At 49.1% G+C, this 22,033-nt stretch overlaps 1 protein-coding gene across 11 annotated transcripts in view; it reads right to left on the reverse strand.

Moving 5' to 3' along the window:
• The window catches only part of B3GNTL1 (UDP-GlcNAc:betaGal beta-1,3-N-acetylglucosaminyltransferase like 1), a 143,673-nt gene that overhangs the window by 32,048 nt on the left and 89,592 nt on the right, over positions 1–22,033 (reverse strand). For 10 of the 11 annotated variants that reach the window (XM_063080813.1, XM_063080812.1, XM_063080810.1 and 7 more), the window contains one exon: positions 2,443–2,538. The exons of the other annotated variant lie outside the window; for it this stretch is intronic. In XM_063080813.1, the coding sequence (XP_062936883.1) occupies positions 2,443–2,538 (96 nt within the window). The remainder of the gene's footprint in view (positions 1–2,442; positions 2,539–22,033) is intronic. 11 annotated transcript variants of the gene reach the window in all.

The following is a 22,033-nucleotide window of genomic DNA, read 5'->3' on the forward strand; positions in this document are numbered from 1 at the left end:
AAATTGCGTGTGCCCACCTCTGAATCTCAGGCCCACCGGCCACTCACCCACCCTACTCTGTGAATGCAAAGCTGGGTGTGTTTCCCAGCTTGTGAGCTGCAGCTCACGACCATGCCTCTGCAGCCCTTGGCCCTGGCCTGCTCTCCGGGCCCTGCTGCCATGCGTCTGCACCCCCGTTGTGGCTGTCCCTGTTTTGGTCACCTGCCCTTCCCTCCAAGGCTCCTCGTTGAGGTCCAGTAAGAGTCAGTTAGGGTTAGCCTCAAACCCAGGTCCCAGCGTTTGGAGCAACTGCTCCCTTGAGAGACACTCCACCACTCCTGAGCTTGATGCATTTCTCTGGGGATGGCTTGACAGGAACCATGGAGACACTTCATGTCCTCATCTTGGAGGCAGACACTGCTGTCCTGACTTCTCAGGCCCCCAATCCTTCATTTGCTCCAGCCATGGCCCCATCACAGCCCTAGTCCCTGGTCCCCAGCACAAAGCAGAGATGGGCTTTCTTTCCCTCCAGAAGCTTCTCTTCCAGGCAGAGTTAACACAAGCCAGGAGGCCTGATGCATTTCCAAATCCTGGGACTGCTCATGGCCAGGATTTAAGGACATATGCGATCTTTAAATCAGTGTTTCCCACAGAATGCCTTCTGTTGACCATCCCACACTATTTTCTGCAGCAGGTTCTTGGCAGTGCCTGCTCAGACATGTGGACACTTGCTGGGATTGTCCCTCTACCTGCCCCATCACTGGTGTCCCAGAGTAATCTCGGGGGGACTTGTTGGCTTAGAGGTCACCCTGCTCTAGGAAGACACAGCTCTGCCCTATCTTTCCTGCAAAACCAAAATCCCTGAGACTGAGGGGCTCTTGGGGTAGGGAGCGTCCACCCGCACACACGTTCTCTCCACACATGTGAATTTGGGGAGAAACAGGAGCACAAGGGCTGTCATGGTGCCAGACACTCTAAAGTCAAGAATTGGGGTGCTTCCATGAGAGACGCCTCACTGTGCAGGAGCACAGGAGGGTGGCTCCACATCCACAACGGGCAGGCATGGCCTGGCCAGGATGGGGCAGCCAAGGCTGAGCCTGCGGCAGTCAATCCCTGGGAAGCACTGCTGGTGGCAGCCTGGACAGGCAGGGGGGTGATCAGCAGGGCAGGCGTGTGGTGTATGTCCCAGTGCAGACAACTGTGGGCGGTTCCTTGGGCCCTCCGGGGCTCCGTCTCCTGCTCTGTAAATGTGAAAATGCTGCTGCTCACTGGAGGCAAAGGTGCCAGGCTAGGCAGGCCCGCTCAGGTGGATCCAAGGGTGGATGTGAATGTGGTTTCCTCGTCTCATTCTGGGAAATTTCCCAGGAATGGCCAGGGCCCAGCACAGAGGCAGCGTAGGACAGTCGTGTGGTGGAGCTGCCCTTTGGAGTCAGGGTGACCGTGAGGCGCAGTTCTGGCCAGGGTCTGGGGTGGGGGTGGCAAAATGAGGTAGGATGGAAGGAAGGGTGGGGGCCGAAGGGGCCGGACAGGACAGGGAGGGGAACAGCAGGGACCCAGGTGGGTGCAGGCCCCATTCTGAGGGTCCACATGGCCCTGGTGCAGTTGGTGAAGTGCTGACCCCACTGTCCAGAGGAGGAAAGTGAGCCTCAGCAGGAAAGACAGACTTGGCCCAGGTCACAAGGGCAGGAGGTGGAGGCTGGATCTGAGTCACCAATCGGCCCCTTTTCTGGCCTAGGGTCTCCAGAGCCCCCAGGGACCTGTACCCAGACCCTCTACCGACCTCTGTGCATCCAGACTCTGTCCTGTGCCTGGCTCAGCGCCTGTTCTGGGCCTGGGTTGGATAGAGCGGGTGGTACATGTGAGTGTGTGTGCATGTGCATGCATGCCTGCATGGGGGACGGGGGGTCCTCTGTATGCATGCAGGGGCTTAAGGGCTGGTTCTGCCAACAGTCACCACATGAGGCCAACACAGGGGAGGCCAGGAGATGGGGCCCGGGTGGCCTCATCAGAGGTCCTAACAGCAAACATCTGAGGGGCCCTAATAACCCAGACCACCCCTGCCCACCATGGAGACTAGACCCCACCTTCTCAAAGCCAATCTAATGGAAAATAAACTCACTGTAAGACTTGGTTTTTGGTTGGGTGCAGGACCATTAACTTTAAGGCTGTCTGGAGAGGGAGGGGTGGAGACCAGAGTGGCTGGGTGTGGCCAGTCCCCTGCAGGTGGCAGCCCAGGGCCTGTCAGCCTGCAGGCAGGGAAGGTGCAGAGGAAGGAACCAGGCCCAGTCTGGAGGTGACACCCACTGCAGGAGGAGGAGTGCTGGGGAGACCCTGGAGGTGCGTCAGAGTCGAGGGTAGCTGGACCCATAAGCAGACAGCTAGAGGTGGGGGTACCCACGCACTGAGGACACCAACCCCAAAGAGAAACCTCCAGCAGACCCAACTCTGCTTCTTGGCACCTACCTGCCCGCCCTCATCAAATGGGCCCACGTGGGAGAACCATGCTCGAGAGCAGAACCAGGTAGGCATGATCACTGTTGGGCCATTGGAGGTGAACACCTAGGAGCAAGTGGTGTTGACAGAGTTAATAGAAAAGAACACTGGTCACAGACAACCTACAGTTTATTTCCCACAGTGTCATTAGGAAGTGACAAGCAACCATGCATGTCCCCTCTTGGTGGGGATGGGGTTCAGGAGTGTCACGACCAGGCCAAGGGTGTCTGGCCCGAGTCTGGCAAATGAAGGAGAGGCAGGCAGAGGTCACCGTCCTGCGAATGCCTCTGCTGTGTCTTACAGGAAGACGCCCCCAGCTTCTGATGGACAGAAAAGCGTTATGCGAAAAATGAAAATAGACATGCTGCTTTTAGTCACAGGAAGAATACCTTGAAATAGCACAAAAACATATGGATAATGACTAGATAACTTGGAGGAAATGCACAGATTCCTAGAAAAACATAAACCATCAAAGCTGACTCAAGAGAAAACAGAAAATCTGAATCAATCTCTAACACGTAAGAGATTGAAAGAATAGTCCGGAACCTTCCCACAAAGAAAAGCCTGGGACCAGATGGATTCTGGATTAACACCCATCCTTCATAAACTCTCCCCAAAATCGAAGAGGATGGAATATGTCCCAGGTCATTCTATGAGGCCAGCATTCCTGATACCAAAGCCAGACAAAAATATCACAAGAAAACTATAGACTAATATCCTTACAAATATAGATGCAAAATTTTTCAACAAAAATACTAGCAAACTGAGTCCATGATCATAGAAAAAGGATGATGCACCACGACCAAGTGAGATTTATCTCAGGATCGTAAGGTTGGGTCAACATATGAAAATCAATCAATATAATATACCATATTAATAGAATAAAGAACAGAAATTACATGGTTATCCCAATAGATACAGAAAAATTATTTGACAAAATCCATCACCCTTTAATGATAAAACTATTTAACCTAGCAAGAAAAGGGAGCTCCATAACCTGATAGAGGGCATTTACAAAACCCCGCAAACCTCTGCTTAAAATGGTGAAACAGTGAGGGGAATACTGAAAGCCCCCCAGGGTCAGGCACGAGATAAGCACGTCAGCACTCACCACTTGTACTCAGCACTGTGCTGGAAACTCCCGCCAGAGAAACTGCGCAAGAAGTAAATGGTGCTTGGAGAGAAAGAAGCAAAACTATCCCCATGTGCAGACGGCACGACCCACAAAGTAGAGAACCCCAAGGAATACACATGTAACACACACGGACACGCAACACATGCAATAAACACGCACTCACATACATACGACATACCCAACACACATGCATGCACACACACAATCTGCACTAATGAACAAGCTCAGAAAAGTAGAATACACGCTCCATGCATAAAACTCAACTGTATCTCTTAACACCAGTAATGAACAATCCAAAAATGAAATTAAGAAAACATCATTTAGGGCCGAGCCCGTGGCGCACTTGGTAGAGTGCTGCGCTGGCAGTGCGGCGATGCTCCCGCCGCGGGTTCGGATCCTATATAGGACTGACCGGTGCACTCACTGGCTGAGTGCCGGTCACGAAAAAACGACCAAAAAAAAAAAAAAAGAAAAGAAAACATCATTTACAATAGCATAAAAAATACTTAGGAATAAATTTAATAAAAGTGCAAGACTCATACACTGGAAATTACAAAACATCCTTGAAAGAAATCAAAGACTGAAAATTAATGTCCCATTTTTGTGGAGTGAGAGACTCAATACTGTTAAGATGGCAATACTCCCCAGTTGATCTACAGGTTCAGCATAATCCTATCAAACTCCCATGTGCATTTTTTGGCAGAAAGTGATAAACTGATCCTAAAATTCATAGGGAAATGCCAAAGACCAGAACAGATAAAACAATCATGAAAAATGACAAAGCCGGAGGACTCACACTTCTTCATTTAAAACCTGACACTAAAGCTAAAGAGACCAAAACTATGGCACTGGCATGCATGAGGCTAGACTAAGATATGAATCCAAAAACAGACCCATACATTTATGATCGTTTGATTTTCAACATGGTTGCCAAGACGATTCGATGGGGGATAGAACAGTCTTCTCAACAAATGATGCTGGACGACATGAGGAATACTGGACCCTATCTCACACAACATGCAAAAATTAACTCAAATGAATCAAAGACCTGAATAAAATGGCTGAAATTATAAGACTTTTAGAATAAAATTGTGTACATCTTCACAACCTTGGATTAGACAATAGTTTCTCAGATGTGACACCAAAAGCATGAGCAAAGAAAACCACAGATAAGCTGGACTTAATTAAAATTTTAAAATTTTGTGCTTCGGGCCGGCCCTGTGATGCACTCGGGAGAGTGCAGCGCTTGGGAGCGCAGCGGCGCTCCCGCTGCGGGTTCGGATCCTAAATAGGAATGGCCGGTGCACTCACTGGGGCGACACCACACCAAGGGTTGCGATCCCCTTCCCGGTCACAAAAAGACAAAAAAAAAAAAAAAAAAAAAAATTTTGTGCTTCAAAGGACGCTATTAAGAAAGTGAAAAGGCAGCCCACAGAAAGGGAGAAAATATTTGCAAATCACATACATGAGGGTCTGGTATCCAGATTATATACAGAACTCTTATAATGCAACAATAAAAAGGCAAACAGCCCAATTTTTAAAAATGAGCAAAAGACTTGAATAGATATTTCTCCAAAGAAATATACAAATGGCTGATAAACACATGAAAAAATGCTCAACATCATTAGTCATCAGGAAAATGCAAATCAAATCCATAATAACATACCATTTCACATCCCACACCTACTAGGGATGACTGTAATAAAGAAGACATAACAAGCAGTGTTGGCAAGCAGATGGAGAAACTGGAACTCTCACTCACTGCTGGTGGGAATGCAAAATGGCATAGCTGCCTTGGAAGAAAGCCTGGAAGTTCCTCAAAAGGCTAAACACAGAGTTATCATATGACCCAGTGTTTTAGTCCATTTTGTGTTGCTATAACAGAATACCTGAGATTGGGTAATTTATAAAGGAAAGAGGTTTATTTGGCTTACGATTCTGGGACAGCTGCATCTGGCACGGGCCTCAGGCTGCTCCTACTCATGGCGGAAAGTGGCAGGGAGCTGGGGGTACAAGCAGATCACATGGCGACAGGAAGCAAGAGAGAGGAAGTGAGAGAGAGAGAAGGTGCCGGGGTCTTTTTAAGCACTGGCTCCCGGGGGAACTAATAGAGCGAAAACTCACTCATTAATCCCCCCTCCCCCAGGGAGAGCATTAATCCATTCATGAGGGATCCGCCCCCATGACTCAATCAGTTTCCAACACTAGCACACTGGAGATCAAATTTCCATGAGTTTTGGAGGGGACAACACATCCAAACTCCATCCCCCAGCAAGTCCACTCTTAGGTATACCTAAGACAGCTGGAAACATACATGCACACAAAAACCTACACACAAATGTTCACAGCCATGTTATTCATGACAGCCCCAAAGTGGAAACAATCCACATGCCCATCAACTGAGAACAGACATGCAGAATGTAGTGTATTCATACAATGGGATATAGAAACATAAGACAAAATGAAGTACTGATACCTGCTGTGACATGATGAATCTTGAAGACATGATGTCAGGTGAAAGAAGCAGTCACAAGAGGCCATGCAGCCTATGGTGCTGTTTACATGAAACGTCCAGAACAGGCACATCCACAGGGACAGAAGGCAGATGAGCGGCTGCCTGGGGTACACAGGAATAAGGAGACACTGCTCATGGGGACGGGGTTTCCTTCTCAGGTGATGAAAACATTCTCAAATTAGGTAGTTGTTTACACAACTTTGTGAATGTGCCGAAAATACTGACTTGTACACTTTCATGGCATATAAATTATATCGCGATAAAGATGTTATTAGAAAACACTGTATGTAGGACAAATGCCGAAATCAGAATCTGAACTAGGTGTCAAGACTAAAGGAGAGAACTTTAGCAAATAGATTATAAGCAAATTACAATAAAAGACATTTGGAATGATTTCATAAAATATGTCCCTGTCTGGAAGGAAATGCCCTTCCTACACAGGAAGAATCCTGGTGAGATCGTATATGATTATTTTATTTTTATGCTTTTCTGTGTTTTCTTAATTTCTTAAACAAACAAAAAAGCAAGCATATTTTTCTAGTCAAAGAAAAAGCTAGACCCACCTTGAGGAAATGTTTTTTTTTTAAATGGGAAAATCACCTGAGAAGAATACGTGTAACTATAGAATTCTAATTCTATACTCAATGCAGGTTAGTTTACCAAGAAAACACTCAAAATGCTTAGGAGTGAGTTCATTAATTTTGTTTTTTAAAAACAACTTCTGGTTACAAGAGTAATATATGATCATTTACAAAAAATACAGAATGTTACACAGAAAAATCTAAAACCTTCCCTAATTGTACCACCCAGAGAAAACTATTAAGTTTTCTGTATGTTTTGTTCCAGGCTTTTACCATGGGGAAAAAAACTGTTAAATGTACACCACGTGTGTGCACACGGCTGTAAGTGTCCATGCATGTTTGTCATCTACTGCAGCGTGTTTCTTCCAGAACAACTCTTCACAGAGGGATGTATAGAGAAAGACGTGTGCAAGACAGTGCCCACCATGGACCGGCCTCTGCAGGGCCCTCAGCCCAGCTTCCTCTTTCCTGACCTCCAATTTCTCTTGAGAGTACGGAACTCGAACTTTCTAGAATGTTCCCGATTCCTGCTTGCTCAGGCACCTGCTCCCACAGGCCCATGTGGCATGGCCTGGCCCGCCTGGGGCTGGCACTGGTCCCTGGGAACAGGAGGGCTCTGTCTGAGCAGACAGTGGGCTGTGCCCATGGCGCTTGCCCCAGGGCTGGGTGGCCTTGGCCTCGCGGAGGAGCTAGATGGGTCCTTGCGTGAGCTTTGTCTCCCTAACAAGCTTGTGCGTCTGAGGAAGCAGCTGCACCTCGACATATGCTCTGCAAGGTCTCTGGGCCCAGTTGTTCTCTGTCTCTTCTCTCTGGAGGGCCTTTCCTGTGCGTGATCAGAGAGCGGCTGTGAGGGTGTCCTGCCAGTCACGCTGGAAGCTGGGAAAGCTTGGAAGGAGGTGCCCACCACCCCTGCCCTCTGCCAGAAGTTGCGGAATATTTGGAGGTGGTTTCTGACATCCATCACACGTTTTTACTCTGCCTCTCTGACGAGGGGTGAAATCACAAGGTGGTGGGAGAGTCGAGCTCCTTGCCCAGGGTGGGGTCCAGGAAGGCTCCCTGAGAGCGTGGGACTTGCTGGGTGTCAGGGCCATCTCTTGGTCATTTCCAGCATGTGGGAAGGACACTGCGGAGAGGCATGGCCCTCGCGCCAGCCCCTTCCGTCCCAGCTTGCAGCTGACATGGCCAACGTCACCAGGCCCACGTTCGCCAGGCGGCCTCAATATGCCAGTGCCGTCATTTCACGGGCGTGAAGCAAACCTCTGCTCTTCCACGCTCTTCACATGCTATCAAACCTCACCAGCAGCTTCCAGCTTTCCGAGCTGGCTCCCAGGTTTGTTAGTGATGGCACAGTGACTGCCTGTGGCTCTGAAGCCTCCTCGCCTTTAGCGCAGCATGAGCACCGTCTACCATTGTTCCTGGACATTGCACATCCCTGTGACACAGGCCACGGGGCTTTCTTTGATGCTGAAAACGTGACTGGCTTCCTGCTTGACAAAGTTCCACACCTCGCATCTCAGTGGGGACAAGGGGTGGGCGGTGGTGGTTAACACACGTGTTAAGACTCCATTTTGCAGTATGTTAGTTTTTTAACTTTTTTTGTTTGTTTGTTTGTTTGTCGTTTTTTCGTGACCGGCACTCAGCCAGTGAGTGCACCGGTCATTCTTATATAGGATCCGAACCCGCGGTGGGAGCGTCGCCGCGGAGCGTCGCCGCGCTCCCAGCGCAGCACTCTACCGAGTACGCCACGGGCTCGGCCCAGTATGTTAGTTTTTTAAAAAGTAAATGTTTTCAATTTTAAGTGCTTTTCCATTTATATTCCTAGGTTTAATGAAGTCTAGGAGAGGGCATCTGTTCACACAGAAATCATATGTATGCACATTCCTAACTACATAGAAATATACAGAGAGACGCACACCCACACCCAGATGCACGCTCACATGCACATGTGCCGAGTGGCCAGCAGGGCAGACGGGGTGGCCGTGGGAGTTGAGGTCATCTCTGGCGCTGCTTGCTACAGACCCGTGGGCAATAGGGGAGCCCTGGGCTGTGAACACGGCCACCTCCCTCCATCAACCTCCCGTACTCTCCCAGGACCTGGCCGCCCCCGGCCCTCCCTGGGGGACCTCCCACTGTGTCTGCTCTCTGCTCAAGTCCTCTGTGGAAACCCCGCAGGTGCCAGGTGGAAACCACATCTGCAGAATATCTCTTTGGCAAAGCGGGAAGAAACAAGTCTGGAGCAGGAAAAAGGACACTGGTGATTGATTCAGATTATTGGTGATTTATTGCACAGGTGTCTTCTCCCACAATGACTCACGGTCAGGAGCAACGTCTGAGTGGAGTGGAACAGGACTGGTGACAACGCTGGCTTGAGTCAGGCAGGTGCTAACCTGAGAACCTGCTGATGTCTTGGGTGTTGAGTTTTTAAATGTGGTTTCCAACAAGACGGAACTTGTGAGTTAACAACCCTTTTAGAAATTTGTGGTCATCATCTCCACCACCTTTTAAACTGTAATTTATTTGTTCATGAGCTATTCCCATATTTTCGTGTCATGTTGTGTAGTGCGCTGAGTGCCCAGCAAGCAGCACGCTGGCCTGTGGTGGGGGCCACAGCAGAGCCACACGGCGGCTCTCTCTGGGCACAGTGTCCCTTTCTCAACCCTGGGACACCGACAGTACGTGAAACAGGAAACCAGCCTGGCCACCAGCTGCACCCTCCCCTCCTTCCCACCGTCTCGAGCACACATGGGCAGGGAGGCCTGGGCCCATCCTGACTGGCCTCTGAGCCGCTGACCCAGGATGCAGTGGAGTCCCCAGAAGACAGGAGGAGGCGTTCTCAGGCCTAACGAGCTCCTAGTGACTCAGCACAGAAGCCCGGACCAAAGGTGCCTTAGGAGAAATCAATCCATGAATGGCAGTTTTGCGGACTCTTGCACCCTGGAGTGACCACAGTGACCTCCTGGCCCTGCCCCCCCACTCCCCGATGTCAGACAGGCCAGGACCTGGCGTCTGCGGGGGTGAGCAGAGGCAGGAGGGCAGCCCCAGCGCCCGGTCATCTCACACCCGCTCTCCTGCCCCTCACGGGCCAGGCCAGGCCACAGGCCCACCTTGGAGCAGAGCGTGTCTTGCGCCCCCTCTGGCATCAGCTGTGACGGCACCAAGAGGCCTGTTCTGGGCATTGAGGTTCCCGTGCAAGCGACAACCGAGGAGAAACCAGAGAGCTGGGCTCCCTTCCTACAGGCGGGGTCTGGGGCTAAGATGGCCGGCCCTGGAGGGCTGCTGCCTGCCCCATCAGAGTCCTGCACTGACACAGGGAGGGACGCAGCCCAGGGCAACCTGGAGCCCTGACACCTGCTGCCTTCCAACCAGCACGGGCGGGGCTTCCACCCTGAGGAGGAAATTAGAATCTCTCACACACAACCACACACACATAGATCACACACACACACATCACACACACACACACACCCAAACATACCACACAAATACACGCATCACACCCAAACGCACCACACGAATACATACAGCACACACCCAAACATACCACACAAATACACACACATCACACACCACACACAAATACACACATCACACAATTTACATAACACATCCACAGACACACACACACCTATGTGCACACAAACACCTGCATACACACATGTACACAAATACACACGTGCACACACACAAGTGCACACGCTCCGCTTCTCACTGGCTCCAGGCAGGCAGCCTGGAAAGCATGCCCACCACCCTGAGAAGAGAGTTCTCAGCAATGAGAGCTGCTGGAGACCCTGGTAGCTGCATCAGACTCACTTCTATTGTAACCAGAGGGACACAGAGAGGGACGGTCCTGGGACTCAGGGCAGTACCCTAGGAATGCTGGTCCACAGGTGACATCTCATCTCTTCAGCCCCAGTGCACAGGGCAGTTTCTATGTTCATCAACTATAGTGGACCTGCTGCCAGACTCTCGGCAGGTGGGCACACCTTGGGCAGGTGAGATCTGAGGAGAACCCGGGGGCCGAGGCCTGTGGCCTGTACCTGAGGAGGACGAGGACGTCCCTGAGCACAGACGCTATACTAGGGACCAAGGGGCACAAGTCCAGGTTCCCAGTGAGCAACACGACGGCACAGGGGCACAGAGCCCAGGAGCCAAGGGATGGCATTCATCCAAGTGACGAGAATGCATGCTACAAACGCACTGGGGTGCTCTAGGGAACACACCTGGCCATGGCTTAAAGCACACCGCACTGACCACTCAGCATAACTGCCCTCCAAGCTCCAGACACGTATCTGGTTGCCTGCTAACGTCTCTCCTTGGTCATATAAAGAGTGACTCAAAGGTCTTGTATAGCTTTATGGAGGATGAGCGACACACAATAAACTGCACACACATAAACTGTGTAAGTCAATAAACCCTGACGTGCGTGCAGCCCTGCACCACTCACCAACCTCACGGCATGAACGTCCTCCCCTCCCTCACCCCCAGGCAGTCACTGACTCACTTCCTACCGTAAGTAAATCAGCCTGCATCTTCTAGGATTTTATGTAGTCAAACAGTATGACTCTTCATTTCTGTTTTCTTTCACTCAGTGCTACAGTTTCACTTAAAACCACAGTGTATTTTTCCGCTCACCTGTTGATGGATGTCAGGCTGTTTCCAGTTTCTGGCTGTTCCGACGACGGAGCTGCTATGAACATGTGAGTCTTCGTGTGCACAGCTGCCTTTAGGAGTGGAAGGGCTGGATGGCCGTGGTAGGCATATGATGAGATTTTTTAAAAACTGCCAAACTGTTCCCCAAAGTGACTGCATCTTTTTAAAATCCCACCAGCAGGGTGACAGAGTTCCCGCTGTTCCATGTCCTCACAACACTGGACAGGGTCAGTCTGTTTATCTTAAACCTGCTGACAGTGCGTAGCGGTATCTCATGGGTGTTACCTTTTTCTAGTGACTAATGACGCTGAGCTAATCTACCATCTATATACCTTATTTAATAAGGTGTTCAAACTACTGGCCCATTTTTTAGCAGGAGGTTTGTTTTCTTATTGTTGAGTTTTGAGAGTTATTTATACGTTCTGGGCACAAGTCCTTCACTGTTTATGATTTGCAAATATTTTCCCCAGTCCTCTGGCTTGGAGAAGCCATTCTCTTAACAATATCTTTCAAAGAGAAGTTTTTAATGCTGATGAAGTCCAATTTATCCATTTTTCTTGTGAGTTGTGATTTTGGTTTTTTTATCCAAGAATTCTTTGCCTAACCCAGGGTCACAAAGATCTTTTTCTACGTTTTCTTCCAGAAGCTTTATAGTCTTAAGTTTTACATGTAGTTCCACGATCCACTCTGAGCTAACTTTTACACGTGGGGTGAGGTGTTTGAGGTCCATCCACTCTTATTGCATATGGATGTCCAAGTGTTCCAGCACTATTGGTTGAAAAGATCATAATTGTTCTCCATGAACAGCACCTCCATGTTTATTAAAAGAATTGGTTGTCTGCGCATGCTTGGATCTACTTCTGGGCTCTGTCCTCTTCCTTAGATCTGTCTGTCTGTCCTTCTGCCAGCACCACACTGTCTTGAATGGTCTTGAGTCAGATAGTGCAGGTCCTCTAACTTTCTTCTTTTTAAGAAGTATTTTGGCTTTTCTAAATTATTTGCATTTCCAGCAGGTTTTGTAATGAATTTGTCAATTTCTACAAAAAAATCCTTCTGGGATGTTGACTGGGGTGTGAACACATAAGTCAATTTGGCGAGAACCGAATTCTTAACAATACTGATTCTTCCACCCCATGAATGTGGTGTATCTCTTCATTTACTTAGGTCTTATTTAATTCAGTTCAGTAATTGTGTTAGTTTCCTGTAGTTGCTGTAACAAATTACCACAAACTCAGTGGCTTAAAACAATAGACATGTATTTTCTTACAGTTCCGGAGGTTACAAGTTCTAAATGAGCCTCCCGCAGAGGCTTCAGGAGAGAACCCATGCACTGCCTCCGGCTTCCGGCGGCTGCCGGCCTCTCTGGCCTCGGCTTCTTTCCACGTCTTCACAGCCGGCAGCGCGGCCCAACCCTTTCTGACTCTTCGCGTGGCTGCTTCTCTTCTGTCTGTTCCAAATCTCCCGCTGCCTCCTCTTATGAGGACACTTGTGATTGTACTTGGATAATCCAGGATGACCTCCTCATCTTGAAATCCTTAACTTAGTCACAGCTGCCAAGACCCCTTTTCCATATAATTTTCCCAGGTTCCAGGGATGAGCACCTGGAGTCTTTGGGGACCATTGCCAGGCCTGCCACAGCCACATTCTGTGCTCTTTGGTGCACAGATCTCGTGACTATCGTTCCTCAGTATTTATATTTTTTATGCTAGTACAAATGACATTAGTGTAGTCACCACTCGTGGTGGAGAGAAGTGAAGGTCCACATTTCCATCTGGTATCAAGTTCCTTCTGCCTGAGGATGTCCTAAGACTTCCTCTGACATTTCTCATAGTGTGGATCTGCCACTGTGAGTTCTCTCAGCTTCTGTATATCTGAAAAGGTCTTTATTTTGCCTCCATTTCTGAAAGATAATTTCACTGGGTTTAGAATTCCAGGTTGACAGTTTTCCCGCCAGTGCTTTAAAAATGTTGCTCCGTGGTCTTCCTTACATCGTTCCCAATGATACATCCTTATCTTTGTTGTCCTGTACTTAACATGTCTTTTTTCTCAGGCTGCTTTTAAGATTTCCCTCTTATCCCTAGAGGGGATAGCCCCAGGGCTCCTGGCTGACTTCCTAAGGGTCCTGCTGGAAGCAGAGATGTCACTGGGACCCACCCCAGGACCCACCCATCTGAAAGCAAACAGAAATTCCCAAGGTGCCTCTTCCCAAGCCCAGAACTCAGCATGGAGGCCGGGCCAGCCTCCCAGGCTACACTGGCTCCTCAGGACACAAGGGTGACACTGCCCTCCTGGAGCCCACAAGCCCCACCCCTCACCACCTGTCCTGGTCCTCCACAATGCCTGCCCAGCCCTGCACAGCCATCAGCCTGGCCCGGGCCTTACACAGACAGATGGGCACCCCCCACACTCCCCCACATGACAATAGCCTTGCTGACATAGGCTATTCCTGTCCCTGACTGGGCCAGCCTCAATGTCTAATTGCTAATCACCTGATGGGCCAACTGAAATACCACTCAGCAGATGTGGGGGGTGGGGGCCTGTTTTTAGAAGCATATCAGGTGATTTTGGTACCGGTGACCCTTGGACCCTACCTGAGGAAACCTGCCCCAATCAGGTGTCCGGGCCTGAGAAAAGCTGCCCCTGACCCAAGGGCAGGAAGAGTCTGTCCTGCTCTCCAGAGCCTGGGATGTGTGTGGCCCCCATTGCTCACCTGTTCTCATCCACCAAATTCTCCTTTCAAGAGCTGCTCCAGCCAAGACTCACCTGGGCATAACCTCTCTGATAGCCCTTGAAGGAGCGTTCCTGCTGCTGCACCTGTCCTCACTCCTGAGCTCACCCACGAGGCCAAGCCCACAGCCATGCTCATAGGAGCAGGCCTCAGTGAGGCCAGGACATGGCCTGCGAGGGGGCTTGGACTCTGCATCCTGGGAAAAGCCCACCCGAGAGCAGAGGAAGACCACCATGAGGTAGTGAAGGTGTTCTCCAAGGGCAGGCCTCTGATCACACAGGTTCACCCTGGGGGGCTGGGAAACCTCAAGAGAGAAATGAACAGACACAGTGACTATGAGCCAGTGATACCAGGAGGCACCTGAAACCAGTGATACCAGCGGGAACCTGAAAGGGCTTGTAGGGGCCTGCCCAGACCCGGGCTCACAGCCTCCGGGGTGTGGCCTCTGCAGGATGAGCTCAGTTGTGGTTTCTCAGCACCACATGCCAAACCATCCAAGCACACCACATGCGTGCTCAGGACCATACAATCTGAGCAGGCCCAGAGGAACAGCTCATCTGTGGTGCCAGCCGGGGCAGCTCCTGGGCTGGGGGGCCCGTGTCATGGCGGCCTGACCCACACAAAGGGCAGGAGGGGCCTCAGCCTCCCCGGCTCTCCTCCTAGGGCCCCTCCATGGGGCAGCTGGGCTTCCCCACAGCATGGTGGCCAGGTCCCAAGAGGGAGCATCCCAGGAGGTTGGCGCCAATATGCAGGTGCTCGTCCAGACTGCACCTGCTTCTCACCTGCTGTGTCCCACTGGCCCATGCTTGTCACGCGGTCAAGCCAAGCTCACCGTGGGATGGATGGCGCAGGGCATGCCCAAGTGAGATTCCCTAATCCACTGTTCCTTCACACAGAGGTGGAATTCTGTCACAGGAGAGGTATTCTGCTTCTCCCTGCCAGTTTGCTCACCAGTATCAGTGTGAACTTGTGGATTTCTATTTTATTAAGTGGGTTAATCTGTTATTATATTTTATCTTGAGGCTCAAATTGTCCCATATTTGGCCAGTGAGAGCCTCTCTAGGCTGGCACTGTGTCTGTCTTCCTCTGAGTGCACCCTCATCCTGGCACAGCACATTCCAGCTCATCTGAGTCTCATCCTGACACAGCCCCAACCCCCTCGTGGTGAAGAGCGTGTAGGTCACATTCACCACTAGTGGGGAGTGCCCATGCCATGACCCCCTCAGTGGACAGAACTGGAAGACACATGAGGGGCATGCACATGTGTGCTCACACCCATATTTATTTACAAATCTATCTCTGCACAGAAAACCAACACCTCTGATCCTAATTCAATACAAGGTTCACTGTCTTCCCCTTTTCCATGTCTTAACGCCCTCTCAGCAGGCTCCTGTTCCACTCCACACAGTGACTCATCTGCTTAGTACACTGCACGTTGCAATCCAGGGCCCCGGCCTGGATGCCCTTCCTGCTTGGGCTGAGCCCCAGCCAGGCCACCTTCCTGCTCCCTTGATGTTCCCCCTCCAGGCCCTGACCCTGCCTGACTGACCCTGCTGAGCTTCTGGACCAAACTGGAAGGAAGAGAGAAAACAAGGGAGGGATGTGATCCTAAAATTCCTATGGACCAAGAACAGTCAAGGTAACTGCAGTGGATTGAATGTCCCCCCAAACCAAGGGAAGTTTAATCCCCACTGCAACTGTTCAGGGTGGGAAATCCTATCATGGTAATTGAAAGGGGGCCTTGAAGAGGTGATTAAGTTGTTCATGGGTGTAGTTCTGAGGGTTTTAAGAGGAGGAACATATGAGAGTCTCTTTTTCTCCTCCATTTTCTGCCATGTGAGATCCCTGCACTGCTGTAAAGCCACCACCAAAGAAGACCCTCACCAGATGTGGTCCCTGGACTTTGGATTTCCCAGCCTCCAAAACTGTAAGCAATAAATTTCATTTTCTTGCAAATTACCCAGTTCCATGTATTTTGTTATAAGCAACAGAAATGGACTAATATGGTAATTTTGAAGAACAGGAACATGGTGTAGCAGCTTGTAAGCCTATAAATCAGTATTGGTCTAAACATAAACGACCCAGAGGTGGGACCAGCCCAAGTGTCTAGTGGGTGTGCTGCCCAGCTGAGGTCCTTGTCACCTCACAAAGTCGTCCCTTTCACTTCTCCTTTGCAGCCCAAGCATTGTGTTCAGTATCCAATATTATGTGCACAGGTAGGTCATATTGTCTGTGAACTGGGTTTCAGGACAGCAAGGGAGTGTTGTGAAAAATCTGCCATGAAATGTGGACACAGCTGAGAGCCACCTCTGGGCTAGTCCACACCCTCATTTCCTTACGGCATTTTACTGTCAACTTCTGTACCTGTGATTCTGACAGCAGTGGTACGTCAGGGGCTGGGGGTCACACAGACCTTTCCCTCATCTTTGGGTGCCTGGTCACCTGTGCCTGGGGTCTGCCTGCCCGCCCTTGTACTGGTGGGAGGCACCACTCCCATGAGAGGGAGCCCTGCTAGCATGGGGCTGTGTGTCCACCCCAACCACACCGCAGAATCCTGAACTCAGTTTCTCCTTATATAAGAATGCATTTGTCCCCGCCCCCAACAGACCCTTAGATGTGACACTGGGTGGGCAGAAAAGGGCCACTGGCCTCACCAGCTCAAGGTTTCCACCAGAAGTGAACAGCAGGAGTTTGTCAACACAACATCCCCTCACTCAAAGGTCACACTTCTCACACCCCTCAACCCCCGCCCCGCAAGTGAAATAACAGAGGGGTGGTGGGCCTTTAGGTGCCGAACATCAGCAGATAGGAAATTTCTGTTGCATGTCGCTTCAACTGAGGATTCCTGAGGATTTCCAGTAATTCCTAAATCACCACTGTTGTAGATGTGGGGGCCCCGGCCAGGGCGTGCTCAGACCAGCACCTGCACGGTGTGTGGGCCCTGCACCTCCCAGGGTCTGCTCCCACCTGCCTCGGAGCAGAGCAGGATGCTGGATTTAGCTGATGGGGGCCTATTTTGGCACCTGTAATTATCAGCAGAGCGACAGACCACAGGATGACTAAGGGTTTTACTCCACCCTCTGAGGTGATGCACCAGCTATAGCCCAGGAATGGTGACCCGACATCTGCACAGTGGTCCCACCAGGCGCGCAGTATTTTAAGCATTTTCACATGTATCAAATCACTGAACCCTCTCAAAGACTGCATCAGATTCACAGGTCTGGAAATGGAGGCACAGGGCGTTTAAGCCTGATGCCACGTGGCCTGCATGAAGCGAGGCAGGATGCAGACGTGCTTCGGAACCATGTCCCTCACTCTGTGCCTCTCCTGGATTCAGCGCAGACCGGCAACAGAGCCTCTATCCACGCCCGCACTGACACACAGGCCCTGATGCTGCAGGACTAGCAGAGGGCACCCAAGTCTCAACTGCACACCCATGACTTCAGAGAGTGCTGGTGGAGATGGAGCCCAGCAGAGACATGAGAGGGTGCAAGGACAGCCAGACTCCGTCTGGGATGGGGACTGTCTCCCAGCATAGCCAGATGACCCTAACTGGCCGCCAGTGCCCAGGCTAGAAAAGCCTCTGGGAAGACTGCCGGGACCTGCGGCCCTACACACCTCTGCCTTCTGCCCTGGGCTTGGTTTCCTTCCTTCCGACCAGTCTGATCCATCCTGTCCCTACGCACAATTCACTACTTCTGCAGCCTCTGTCCAGGGTGGGCTCCTGCCCCGGTCATGGTCCCTTGGTACCACATGTGCATCAGGTGGGCAAGAAAGAGTCCTCCAAAGCCACCGCCCACTGTGACGAAACATGCTGCCTGTTCCCTCTTTCTGCAGCTCACAGCTGCTCTGGCCTCCCTGTCGAGGTGGGACATGCAGGGGTGAGTCCCAGGGCACGGCCACACCAGCAGCAGGGCAGCACTTACCACCTCCCTGCAGGTGCCCCACAGTCACACATGTGTTAGTAGCTCAGTTCTTATCTAACCCCTAATTCCCAGGAGGGTCCATTAAACAGACCACATGCCAGGCAATAAAATCAGTCCCCATAAATTTAAAAGGACTGAAATCATACAGAGTTTGTTCCCTAATGACAACTGAACTAGACTGGAAATCAATAAAAGATACCTGGAAAATCCTCCAACATTTGGAAATTAAGCAATATTCTTCTAAACAACTCATGGTTAAAGAATAACAAAAGAAATAGAAAAAAATTTTCTAAAAATATTTCAAACTGAATGGAAATGAAAACAAAACATTAAATGTGTGGATTGCAGCAGCCAAAGCAATGTTTGAAAGTAAACAAACAGCTGTAAATGTTTATATTTCTGAAGCTGGAAGAAAGGACAGACTAAATCCAAAATAAATAGAAAGAAGGAAAGATAAAGAAAAGAATGTAAATCAACGAAACAGAAAAAACTGGTTTCTTAAAAAAAGATCAATAAAACTGACAAAAATTTAGGTAGGCTGATCAAGAAAAAAAGAAAGACACAAATTACCCACATCAGCAGTGAAAGAGGGGACATCCCCACCAGCCCCTGCAGGCACTGAAAGGACAATAGGAGACTATGAACAATTATGCCAGACAACTGGACAAAAAGGACAAATTCTGTGGAAGACACAAATTACTGAAACTGACTCGAGAAGAAGCAGAGTACCTGATAAGCCTGTGTCTATTTCAAAAATTGAATTTGTAGTTAAAAGCTTCCCACCAAGAAAATTCCGGGCCCTGATGACTTCGCTGGTAAATCACACCCAACATTTCAGGAAGAAATAACTCCAGTCCTCTACAAACTCTATCAGACAATAGAGGGGGAGGAACAAGCCCCGACTCACTTCCCTACACTGACATCAAAACTGAACAAAGATGTTGCAAGAGGAGAAGACTAGAGACCAAGATCCCTCGTGAACTTAGACACGACGACGATTGTTTCAGTATACTAGGAAATTAAGTGTAGCAGTATATAAAGGGATAATATACCCTGACCAACTAGGGTTTATCTCACGAATGCAAGGTTAATTTCACATTTATAAATCAATCAAAGTAATTTACCACATCAACAAACTAAAAAGGCAAAACCATATGATCATCTCAATAGATTCAGAAAAAGCATTTAACAAAATTCTGAAACCCATTTATGACAGTAAAAAACCCGAACAGATTTAAAGGGAACTTCTTCAGTCTGATAATGGCACCTGGGTAATGGTGGCTTCTTGTCCACTGAGACCTTCAAGAGCAAGGACATCTTTTCTCACCATGTCAACATTGCTCTAAGGCCTCTGCAGACCCACAAGAAAAGGAAATAAAAGGTGTACTGATTCAAACATAAGATGTAAGTCTGTCCTATTCACAGGAGACATGACTGTGATGTGGAAGATCATGAGGAACCTTAAAAAGTCTACTAGAAATGATAAACAAGTAATAATATAAAAATATTTAGTAAGTCTGTAGGATACAAAGTCAATAGATAAAAATCAATTATATTTCTATATACCAGCAACCAACAATTAGAAATTGGAATTTATAACACATTTACAATAGCTTCAAAAAACAGAACGCACTTAGGATCAGATTTAACAAAATACATGTTGGGGCTGAGCCCGTGGCGCACTCGGTAGCGTGCTGCGCTAGCAGCGCGGCGACGCTCCCGCCGCCGCGGGTTCAGATCCTATATAAGGATGATCGGTGCACTCCCTGGCTGAGCGCCGGTCACCGGAAAAAAAAAAAAAAAAAAAAAAAAAAATACATGTTAAGATCTGTACAAAACACTGCTGAGAAAAATTAAAGATACCCAAAATACCACGTTCATGTGTTGGAAGACTCCCTACTCTCAAGATGTGAACTGTCCTCCAAATCATCTCTAGATTCAATGCAATCTCAATGACAATCTCAGAGGAGTTTTTAATAAAATCGACAAGCTGAGTCTAAAATTTAAATAAAAATACAAAGGACCTAGAATAGCCAAAAGAATTTCGAAAAATAAGAACAAAGCTGGAGAAGTTACAGGACTGGGTTTCAAGATTTACTACCAAGCTACAGTAGTTAGGACTGACTGGTGTCATCTTGAGGAAAACACAGAGATCACTGGGACAGAACCTGGAGGCTGGAAAGAGACCCACATGTGTGCACTCAACTGATGTTTGGTAAAGATGCGAGAAAATCCAATGGTGGAAAGAGAAGTCTTCTCAACAGATGGTGCTGGAACCACTGGGCATCCTATGGCAAAAAGGTGACCCTCAATCCTTGCCTAGTACCTTACACTGATATCAAACCTCAAAATGGATCACAGCTAGCAGAACTAAACATAAAAGATGAAATCATAAATCATCCAGGAGAAAACATTCATAATCTTGGGGTAGGCAAAGGTTCCTCAGATAATACGTAAGAGGCACACATTATAGAAGATGAAATTGATAAACTGCATGTCATCAAAATTAAAACTTTTGGTTCTTTGCAAGATCCTGTCAAGAAGATGAAAAGGCAAGCTGTGGACTGGGACAAAACATCCACAACACGTATATCTGGCCAAAGACGCATCCAGCGTGTGTCAGGAACTCTTACAACTCATCAGTAAGAGGACAGGCAACCGAGCTAAACTGAGCAAAAAACTGAAAACACTTCCCCCAAACATGGGAATGACTGGTGAGCACATGAAAAGATCTGACTGGTCGCAGGGAAATGAGATTTTTGGCGGGGGTCGGGGGGGGTGGGGAGCCACCCTGATGACCTCACCTTAACCTGACTACATCTGTAAAGACTCTGTTTCCAAATAAGGTCATGCTCTGAGGATTTCAACATGTTGGTGGTGGGGGGGGGGGTGCCATTCAACCCATAATAGCATCATTTTCACTCCACTGCATTTTAATATTCTTTCTTGGGTCAGAATAAAGTGGTGGAGCTTTACATACAACTGACAGTCAGATATGTCAGAACATGAATACGTCCATGGCAGTGCCATGCTGACCGTGAGTGTCAGTCAGCAACGTCTCACTGTTTATCCCATTAAATCCCAGACTTCCTGCTTCTCTCTCATCAAGACTAGTCCACAGCAGAGCACTGGTCCTCAACCGAGGGTGACTGTGCCCCCCACGGGACATGTGGTAATATTTGCAGACATTTTTGGCTGTCACGCTGATGGGGGCAGTGGGTGCTACTTGCATCTAGTTGTAGATGCCAGGGAACTGCCAAGGGAAATTTTAACTGCAATGGAATGCCACACCCTTTAAGAATGTTAAAACTTAAAAACACTGGCAATACCCAGTGAAAATCCTACATGCTGCTGAAGGAACCACCATTGAGCAGGTTCTCAGAGAGTTCAACACATACCTTCCGTGCACCGGCCATGCCTAGGTATTCACCCAAGAAAAATTAAAAAATATCCACACAAAACCTGTACATAATGTTCACAGCAGCTTTATGCAAAACAGCCCCAAACCAGAAGCAACCCAAATGTCCACCAACATTGGATACATGGATACATACTGCGGTGTCTGTGCATCAGAACGCTCCACAGCAAGGGCGAGGACAAAATGCCGACGCTGCTGACACCGGCAGCCACACGGAGGAAGGCTGACGTCGCACTGAGTGAAAGAAAGCAGCCGCCAGAGCACACCCTGTGTGATTCCACTTACACGAAATCCTAAAGATGGGAATTCTAACCTAATCAATAGGAATAGAAATCAGATCAGTGGGTACCTGTGGTTGAGGGTGGTTGGGCCTAACTGCAGAGGCACAGCCTCAAAAATTAAAAAAAATCTTTGCTACCACCAAGGAAACCATCATAGTGAACGTTTTAAAGGGTACAGTGCAGTTCTGTGAGGTAAGTGACTCAAGCTTCCTGCATCTGCACATTAAGGTGTTGGTGCCTCTGAGTGGTGATGGGTGGGGTGCCCGCATGGGACATCAGGCAAGGCTGCCACAGGGCCCGCAGTGCAGCCATGCACCTGGTGCCAGC

Source organism: Cynocephalus volans, chromosome 16, assembly GCF_027409185.1.
Source record: "Cynocephalus volans isolate mCynVol1 chromosome 16, mCynVol1.pri, whole genome shotgun sequence".
NCBI lineage: Eukaryota > Metazoa > Chordata > Mammalia > Dermoptera > Cynocephalidae > Cynocephalus > Cynocephalus volans.